Here is a 10,398-nt window from a genome sequence, read left to right as displayed (position 1 = left end):
CTTCATAGTTAGAAATGTAATCCCTAGGCAGTAGGTGCTAAATCTGCAGGGGTTATGTACACTGCTCCGAGAAATGCTGCAGCCATCGAGTTCTAGCAAAATGCTTGTTAACCTTGTAAACTAAAGAAAATAATCATTACAAAATGCCTAGCGACCTCAGACTCTGCTGAAGCTTGGCAAGTGCACAGGATGCACTGCCTGCAAATTCTCAGAAATGTTTTGTTTGGCTTTATGGATAGCCTCAGACAACAAACGCTGCTTGCTAGGGAAACCAATGCCACATATGAGTCCCTTGTCTTGTACGTTGGAGATGAACCAGATTCCCTAGCATCATCAGATCGACACTCGAAGGAACAGTAAGCTTGGGATTTCTATGTATATTCTTTCCTGGTGAGATTTTCCTTTTTAAATAATGTTTTTGTTTCCTTTAGCCCAGCCTTGACTGCTAGTAGGCAAGATTTCAAATTATCTCCCCAATTTGAAATATCTATGTTTTCTCGAAATTTTATCCATTTTTTTCCTCCAAGGATTAGTATAATGAATTGAGCTTCCTGTCAAGAAAAATGCTAAGTTCAAAGTATTATTTCCTTCACTTCTAATTACAAATAAGTTTTACCTTTTATTGTGTTCCATTATACAATTTTACATAGTATCATTATTATTTTAAGCAATTATTAAGCAAATTGAATTCATGTTTTTGAGCTCTACTTCTCAGTATATAGATTTACCTAAAAAAGTACAAACCAAGCACAGTGGTGCAATTTTCCAGGCACTTTCAAGTTGCTTAAATATTTACAAATATGTAAGCACCCTGTTTGAAAGCATGAAAATTTTGGTGTCAGGAGGAAACACTCCATGTATATCAAATCTTTAAATTTAACATTTGCACAGCTCCGAATATTCCTGAGAAAGGTCAGTCTCGGTGTCACTTTCCATCCGCACGTCCTCATATTTCAGCAGCGTATCTTGGGGAACCATAACCTCTGTCACTTGATGTGCCACTAATTGCACAAAATACATGGAATGTGTTGCTCAGCCAGGGAGAATGCATTGTGTCTTCCTGTAATATCTAAAATAAAAAAAATCTGCATGTTCATCATGAAGAAAATAGCCACTGCCAGATAAGTATGTGTCTATGAAATTACAGGCATATTCCAATTTATCACTGACACTTAGTTATTTAAAATGACATAAAGCAGAAAGAGCAAAGAATAACATTACCGACTTCAGTCTTCAAAGCTGTATTACAAAGGCAGCATATCAAAAAAGCAGAAAAGATCTGGTTACTCATTAAGAAAAATAAAAGATTGTAAAATGCAAAATTCAATAGGAAGTGCGAGGTAACGCAATCTTTAAAATATATTTTTTAACAGATGGTCATAACAAGAGCTCTAAACAGCGGTTTTCAAAATCACCTGTGGGGCTTTCCAAACATGTAGATACCCATATTCCTTCCCTGGAGACTTGGGAAATGATATTAAATGAAGACAAAAGTCATAAGTGCACATTTCTAAAGATACACTGTAATTACATAAGCTAACTGATACAGAAGATTTTTCTTGGAAATGAAGAACTTCATAAATATAAAATATAAATTTTATATCCCATAAGTATATAAACGTACATATTCAAATTAGTATAGATATTTTTAAATTTTCCATTTTGTGTGATCAAAAGCAACAGCTATCTTATGCTCGGATTAGACTGAAGAAAAGAACAGCGTACACATCACATCCAACCTCTTTACTATATGGTCCCAACTGAGGGGTTAACCTTTCAATACTTGGTTCTCAAGTTAGCTCTGAAACTTCAGTTTTAAGCCTGCAAGTTGGTCTATGGTGGTAGTAATGAGTCATATCATTTGTGTTGCTACAAACCACGTCTTATATAAAGTCCATAACAGAGAAATTTCCTCTTCCCAAAACTGTAACTCATGACACTAACCTGAAAGCACAGAGGTTTAAGAGAGGATTAATTATCCACACCTGTCAGATGTGCCAAGTAAATAGGGTACTCATTGTGAAGAAAACAAAACAGACCAGACAGATACTACAATGGCCACTACCAACTCTATCTAATTAAGAAATCTGCAATTGATAGTTTTAAGATAAGTCCCTTTAAAAAAGTCAAATGTGGGGCCGGCCCAGTGACGCAGCAGTTAAGTGCACATGTTCTGCTTCTCAGTGGCCTGGGGTTTGCCGGTTCAGATCCAGGTGCGGACGTGGCACTGCTTGGCAAAAGCCATGCTGTGGTAGGCGTCCCACGTATAAAGTAGAGGAAGATGGGCATGGATGTGAGCTCAGGGCTGGTCTTCCTCAGCAAAAAGAGGAGGATTTGCAGTAGTTAGCTCAGGGCTAATCTTCCTTAAAAGAAAAAAGTCAAATGCTTGAAGAAGTTTTAAAAAAGGACTGTATATTTTGGTAAACTGTAACAGACTGCACTGAAAAGGGCCGAGGAGGAAAATCCAGGGCGTATCTTTTTGTCAAGTAATTATTTATGGAGCTTAACAGAATAACTCATATTTCAGCACACAGCTACGCTTTCTTATTTTGTATTATTGTATTTTCCTTTGGGAAATAATGTGTCTCAGTGTACGACTAAAAAAAAAAAAGCTTTCTTTCATATGAGAATCTAATAGGAAATAGTGATACAAAAATTCACTATAAAGTCAACATTTGCTCAAAGTAAGGCATGCCCGAATATGATGCATTATGACAGGAGAGCTTGCATAAATATAAACCAACAGAAACTACGAGTTTTTTTGGTTAGCTATCAATATACATAAAGGGTGTAAAATATTGGTCTCTACAACTAAATAAAATAGCCATGGTTTATGGGAACCAAATGAGAGAGACAGGTGGGAAATATGACAGCAGATTTGTCAAATCCATGCTTCAGGGAAACAAGAACTTTAGAAAATGACTGTTGTAAATATCTTGATCACAGTAATAGTAGTAAACTGAATAATTTGCTTTCAATTTGAATAATTCAGAGTTCAAGGCTAGGTCATGCAGTTGCATGCAAATTAACTGTAATATAGTAGACATTGGCTTAAAATGATATGTGTAAATATTTTATATCTTTTGTGAAGGAGGAATTTTTGCTGTCTTTTCTATGGATTATGAAGAATAGAAACTCATAAACTAGACAGTTTCTAGGAACAAATTACACAATCTATTTGATAAAAGTATACCTCAGAAGAGTGATGGTGAAGAAAGCTGTACCCCCACCGTACTCCTGGACTGAGTTTGAAATACAGACAATAAAGGAAGTGGAATGGTTCCCTACCTTCCTAGTCCTGATCACCTGGCTGCTTTGGGAAGGAGACAAAAAGGGCCTCTGAAAGCTGAGCAGGAAAGGGATGCCTTGGAACAGTTCACACCCACTCCTAAGTGGGCTGAATAGAAGTAAAGATGGCAAAAAGAGGAACTTGAACACTGATTCCAGACTCCTCAAGCCAACAAGATTCCCAGATACGGAGAATGGGCAGGCAGGGGACTGGAGTAACGAGCCTCATTGAACAGATGGGATGATGGAAGTCTGGTTGACTAGCTTCTCCATACTGAGAAGATGACAGTGGTTAGAAAATTAGACTCCTGGTCACTCAAGGCAACCCTGGGCTAACCGTAACTCAATTTCCCACAGCCCCTTCTAAGAGAAAGCATACAAAGTAAATTCAGAGAGGGAGAGCTTGATTCAAAGTCAACTAGCTCTCGTTTTCCTAGAAATCTCTCTTCTCTTCTTTTCCCCATCATTACACTGCAGTTCTTTGGTTATTAACCCCACTTGGCCTACTTGTAAGTAGACCCTTTGGCTTCTAGTCTCACACATGGGAGTGCCTTCAAGCAATCACTGAAAGACAGAGACCAGGACAGACAAGGTTCTCCTTTTTGGAACCAGTTCTAAGAATGTGTTCTTTAAAGGGTTGTAGTTTACCCCTGTTTCTTTTAAGGAGTCGTAATTTCTTAAAAATTGAGTTTGAAGAGTTTCTGAAACAAATATTTATCTTATTGGGTGTTTTCATGAGTTAGGAAAGGAAGACTTTATGACAAGCTTAGTAGGCTCAGTCTTGAGGGCCCAGACTATCATGTGGTGACTTTAACAAACATGCTGCAGATGTTAAAATACTTCAGTGACAATCCATACATATAGAGTGCTTGTAAGCAGAAATTTCAAGACCCCAATATAGGAATGAAGTTTACCAGGATAATCCAGAGTACTCTGCTTTCAAGGTAAGTAGGTACGTAAAAAGTCGTAACTACTTAATTATGACGTAATTTGGCTGTAAGTGGTGAAGAGGTCTTCGCTTCTATATTTTTCAGGTTGCGTTTTACTAACTTAGCTATGATTGCCATTAACACTCAGTCATAGCTTAGAATGCTAAGAAGGTTTATGAAAATAGAGAGTTTTGGGCCTGTATGGGTATTAAGATAATTCCCGAATTTTGGAAATCACTCAGATCTCACCTAAACAACAGTATCTAGTTTCTTACAGCCAAGATAGGAATATTTATTTAAGCACTTGGCTACTGAGCCAATCATTTCACTTCCTTAGGACCTTCTTCAGACTCTTATCCACGTTCACAGTAGATCACTTCAGACTTGCTCAGCTAGGCACTTCTAATGGCATTGTGGCACAAAGAACAAAATGGCTTATTACTGATAATTGCTTTAGCAACTGCTTCAGATGATTGCTTTAAATTCAATTTGCATTAAAGATAATATGAGCAAATTTTAAAATACAGACTAACTTCAAGGTAATGCATTTCAAACTAATAGATTTTGCTAAGTAACACTTTCGAGACCCCAGATCATGTTTTCATTTTCAATCACCTAATACTTGCCTGCTCATGGATAATGTCAGACAATTCTTTTACCATGTCTCTGAAATTCGACTTTAGCCCTTCATGGTACTCAATTTGATCCTCTTTAATTAGCCGCTCATTTAGTTCAAGTGCAATGCTGCAAGCTTGTATGAATTTCCTGTGGATGAAGATCAAAGATAAAGGTTTTGTTATTTTTTCCTAGAAAGTCTCACTGACAATCAATTTGATATTTACTTTAACCACGCTTGGCTATAAGGAAGATTAGAATCTTACATTTCCTCACTGTGCCTTTGCTAATGCCACTTCCTAAGTCTGATATACCTTTTCCTTTCTTTTGTCTTTTCTCTCTGGTTTCTTACCTCCTTCAAAACTGGGCTCAAAACATATGCCCTCTAGGAAGCCTACTTGCTCAGTCATTCATTTGATATTATATCAGCTAACGTCCCACTAATGCTAATTTTCATCTGTAGATAATGAGTCATTCATTCCAAAGTAATTTATTTGGGGCTTATTATGTACTCAGTACAGAGCTGGGTGCTATAAGCATGAAGTATCTGCCTTGGGCTGGTAAGAGTGACGACAGAGTCGATGACTTGTACAAGTATTTTTCCATCATTTCATGTGTTCATGTCTAATGACCATAATTAGAGTATAGGTCTTAGGGGACAAGGTACCTCATTGCTCATTTGTTTTGTCTCCTTGTCATAGCAACTAATAGAATATTTTTATATAAGTCAGCAGTTAATAAATATTGGTGAATGAATGACTACTGGTTACTCTGCAATCTAGAACAGCTAACAGACAGGAAAAATAAATGAAATAAGTCGGAAGCAAATGAGTGGATAAGTTATCATCTTTCTCCTTAGTCTATTTTACTCAACTATCTCTCTTATTCTGAATGTAAACTCTCTTTCTATACTAAACAGGTTTTTTTCCTAATGCAAAGCCATTCAGACAGGCCTTAGCTTACAGGGATGCTCACTCAAAACAGGATATTGCATGCCCTAGACTGGCAGGATCCAAGTGGAAGTAAGGACACACGATAGAAACAAGCCTATCAAACCCTCCCACTCCACGTTTATTCTTACCCTAAATGGTCTGAAATGCTATAACACGAGGTCAATCGGGCAAAGGAGGAAATCATGTAATGAATGTAAGCTTGTGTTTGTGTCACAACATCCAAAGCAATAAAGTAAGTTGGCATATTTAATCTCGTGGGTCACTAGGACATTGTTAATGTTCTGCGCAAAAAAGAGATCACGCATTTCCTCACTACTTAAAGAACCATTAGGAAGTCACTTAAATATCGTAAAAGGGAACAGAGAATGTCCTCTTTTGGAGGGATGTTATTTGGTGAATATTTTCGTATCTTTTAAGAAGAAAATGGAGTAAGAGAATAGAGGTCTAATTTAAAAACTACGAAGTACTTACCGAAACATGTCTTTCAACTCATTTACTTTCTTAGGTGGATACTTGCTAGCTTGACTGTCATTTAAGAAAGCCCTTGCATATGCTAAGGGACCAGCATTTACCTAAATTACAAAAGGTGAAAAAGAAAAAACCCAAGAGAGTTGTCAGAATGTAATCAAAAAGTAATTTTTGCATTTCTTTTTTTTTAAATCCCCAAATACATTAAAAATTCCTATCTGAGAAATATATCTACTACTCTAAGTTTATTTGAAAAAATGATTAACTAAAGCAAATAATCTGCAAAAACAATATTCTAATAAATTAGTTAATGATTTCCGATATGTAAATACAGAGATTAGGTACAGTCAGAGGGACTTATGTTAAAGTCCTATGACGTAAAATTTATAGAAATTGAACATAATTTCTTAATTGAGTTAATAAAAACGAATGCATAGGTTTTTCCACTCAATAGGAGTCTAACACAATTACAATTAATGCTTGTTCTGTTCCCTTATGAAAGCAAGAGGAACATTAAGAAACATTTAATATGTTTGGCAACCAACATACCTGCACTGAAACGCAGCCCTGCAGTTTAAGTTGGAGCTGAATCATGTCCACATCAGCAGAAGAACAAAGCTTCTGCAGCTCTGCAGTTCTGTCTTTTATCTCATCAGTAGCAACATCAATTGGCTTTAAATTAATCTGCTGCTCGTAGTTTATAGGGATCCTCTTCTTCACATATGGAAACGAGTTTGAAGCTATTAAAACGGTAAGACGGATTTACTGTCTTAAAGAATCATTTGTTCAAATAGCCAAATTAAAGAAGAATCTATTGGGCTTAATTCTCCCCATGCTTTGTCTAGAAAATACCTTAGGGTACCATATAGCACCTTATTACTTCAGGATTGAGGGAGAAATTCTCTTTATGAGACACCTCAGAGTAATCACGAATTACATATGGGAAAGGTGTGGTTTATAACATACCATGTTTGTGTAAGCTAGTGACTGAACAGCAGAACAACGAACGATTAAAATTTCAGTTACATTTTCCTGTTGGCCAGCTGCTACCTGTGTGTATCAAAGAGGTCCCAGTCAAACAAGAAGTCATCATGCAAAGTCCTACTTACTAGTCAAGATTGTACGGCGTTTGCACTGTTCTTCTATACAGCCTTGCTTTTTGCCTGATAATGTATAAGGAGCCTCAAAAACGAATCTGCTGATGTTATGGTTTCTTTCAAACTCGGTCTTTCTCTCTGTGAGCTCTTTGTCATCAAAGTAGGGCTTCACATAAGTGACTTGGATATGAGCATATTTTGGATCAAGCTCTTTGGCATTTACCTATAAAGTAAGAAAGTTTCTTTTTAGCCAATGGAAGGAAAAAGCGGGTACAGGTAAGCAATTAACTCCTATGAGATCAACTGAGGAACACTGCCATTATGATTGCGTTCCCAACTGAATACACACCTGGAAGAGGTCTTTGTTCTTTTTTTAAAGATAATTTCCTTTTGATTATAAGGAAGTTACAGAAACCTATTTGGAGATTACAGAAATGTAGGAAGAAAATAAAAACTGTAATCCTACCACTCAGCAATGACCATTATTCACATTTTCATATATTTACTCTCAGTATTTTTATATGCACATATATTTACAAAACTGAGACCAAACCGAACATTGTTTTATAATCTGATTCCTTAAAAATATATTAAAATGGTTCGTTGTACATTTGAATTCCACCTCAATAAAAATTACAGAGAGGATTTTGAGAAGATGGCAGAGCACCAGAAATCTATCTTCCTACCTGGACAATAGTTACATTGGCAGAATCTGTCTGATGTAACTATGTTGGAACTGTGGAGTCTACTGAAGGCTTGTAACTTCCAGGGTAAGGCTTGCACAGAAAATTGCAGTTAATTTTGATTTTGGTCAATTTTAGCTCTTGGCACAATGGCAGCTACCCATACTCCATCCCTGTGGCAGACAATTGTGCACATGTTCCTGGAACAGCCTGTGGGAGCCAGGATGGGCAAGAAGGAACCTATCTTCCAAATATTGGACATCAGTGCTCAGATTGCTGATTCTGATCACAGAGGTGCAGTCAAAGAGACTGTGGCCATTGTTGTTGCAAGCCCCTCTCCCTCTAGCTGATGTGACTTCCAGGGGATTTAAAGGACTGGTACCTTTTCTCTCCCATTTTCATTTTTCTCTTTTTCCCCTCTTGGGAGCCAGACACTGAAAAGCAATTGCATTTATGAGGAAAATTAGAAAATCCCCATGCATGACCGGGGAAGGCACAGGCTCAGAAGAGACTTGAGAAGACCCTAAGATTACACCTCAGAGACAGCCTATGACAAATCAAAACAAAAACAAAAAACAGCAAACCCTGGGAAAGAAGAAGAGGAGAAGGGAAGGGCAAGAAGAAGGGAAAGAAGAATCTGAATTCCAGAGTGATCACATTATTAGATTCAAATGTCCAGTTTTCTGCTTTAATTTTGGTGAGAAAGATTGGCCCTGAGCTAACATCTCTGCCAATCTCCCTCTGTTTTGTATGTGGGTCACTGCCACAGCGTGGCTTGATGAGCGGTGTGTAGGTCTGTACCCGGGATCTGAACCTGCGAACCCCAAGCCACCAAAGCAGAGTGCACACACTTCACGACTATACCATTGGACCAGCCCTTCAAATGTCCAGTTTTCAACAACAACAAAAAAATCACAAAGCTTACAAAGAAACAGGAAAGTATGGCCCATTCAAAGCAGAAAAATAAAGCAACAGAAACTGTCCCTGAAAAAGACCTGATAGCACATGTACTAGAAAAAGACTTTAAGACAACTGTCTTAATGCTCAAAGAACTAAAGGGAGATGTGGAGAGAGTCGAGAAAACAATGTATGAACAAAATGTCAATTGCAGTAAAGAGATAGGAAACCTAAAAAGAGACGAAAAACATTTTTGGAGCTGAAAAATACAATAACCAAAAGGAAAATTCACTAGAGGGATTCAAAGGCAGATTTGAGCATGCAGAAGTAATAGTCAGCAAACTTGAAGATAGGACAACGGAAATTATCCAGTCAGAGGAACAGAAAGACTGAAGAGTGACAGAGCCTCAGGGACTGTGGAACATCATCCAGCAGATCAATGTATACACAGTGCGAGTCCTTGAAGGAGAAAAGAGAGGGAAAGGGGAAGAGAGAAAATCTGAAGAAATAATGAGTGAAAAGTTCCCAAAGTTGATGAGAGATATGAATATAAACATCTAGGAAGCTCAAAAAATTCCAACTGGGTAACTCAAAGAGATCCACACTGAGACACATTAAAATCAAACTGTCAATAGCCAAAGACAGAGTTTTGAAAGAAGCAAGAGAGAAGCGACTCATCACATACAAGGGATCCTCAACAAGATTATCAGGTTTCTCATCAGAAACTTCGGAGGCCAAAAGGGAGTGGGCTGATATATTCAAAGTGCTAAGGAAAATAATCTGTGAACCAAGAATCCTATACCTGTCAAAACCGTCATTAAAAGTGAGGGAGAAATTAAGACATTTCCAGATAAAGAAAAGCTGAGGGAATTTGTTACCACTAGACCCGCCCTACATCAAATGCAAAAGGGAGTCCTGCAGGTTGAAATGAAAGGACACCAGACAGTGACTTGAAGCTGTATGAAGAAATAAAGATCTCAGTAAAGGTAAGTACACGGGCAATTATAAAAGCTAGTATTATTGCAAATGGTGTGTAACTCCACTTCTTATTTTCTACAAGATTTAAGAGACTAATACATTAGAAAATTATTAGTCTAAAAGCCAGTATTATTGTAACTTTGGTTTGTAACTCTACATTTTGTTTTCTACATAATTTAAGAGACTAATGCATTAAAAAACTATTAGCTTACGTTTTTGGACAGACAATGTATAAACACGTAATTTTCTGTGACATCAATGACTCAAGGGGTAGAGATGGAGCTTTTAAAGGAGCAGAATTTTGGTATATTATTGCTGTTAAACTGGTATAAATTCAAATCAGTGTTCTAACTTTAGGATATTAAATATAATCCCCATAACCACAAAGAATATAGCTAAAGAATATACACAAAAGGGAATGAGAAAAAAATTTAACCATTTCACCACACAAAAAAAACTAAACACAAAAGAAGATAGTAATGCAGGAAAT

At 37.1% G+C, this 10,398-nt stretch overlaps 1 protein-coding gene across 5 annotated transcripts in view; it reads right to left on the bottom strand.

Annotated features, from left to right (window-relative positions):
• Positions 1-599: 599 nt before the first annotated feature.
• The window catches only part of DOCK11 (dedicator of cytokinesis 11), a 180,605-nt gene continuing 170,806 nt past the window's right edge, over positions 600-10,398 (bottom strand). For 4 of the 5 annotated variants that reach the window (XM_023633785.2, XM_023633787.2, XM_023633790.2 and 1 more), the window contains 5 exons: positions 7,363-7,573; positions 6,803-6,993; positions 6,257-6,357; positions 4,844-4,982; positions 600-1,069 (listed from right to left, as the gene is read on the bottom strand). In XM_023633785.2, coding sequence (XP_023489553.1) covers positions 947-1,069; positions 4,844-4,982; positions 6,257-6,357; positions 6,803-6,993; positions 7,363-7,573 — 765 coding nt within the window. In that variant the 3' untranslated portion in view covers positions 600-946. Of the gene's footprint in view, positions 1,070-1,221; positions 1,240-4,843; positions 4,983-6,256; positions 6,358-6,802; positions 6,994-7,362; positions 7,574-10,398 lie in introns of all 5 variants that reach the window. The other variant, XM_023633788.2, reaches the window with a different exon arrangement.

Source organism: Equus caballus, chromosome X (assembly GCF_041296265.1).
Source record: "Equus caballus isolate H_3958 breed thoroughbred chromosome X, TB-T2T, whole genome shotgun sequence".
NCBI classification, from domain to species: domain Eukaryota; kingdom Metazoa; phylum Chordata; class Mammalia; order Perissodactyla; family Equidae; genus Equus; species Equus caballus.
Note: the sequence above shows the minus strand (reverse complement) of the source record. Positions and strands in the feature narration are given on the sequence as shown.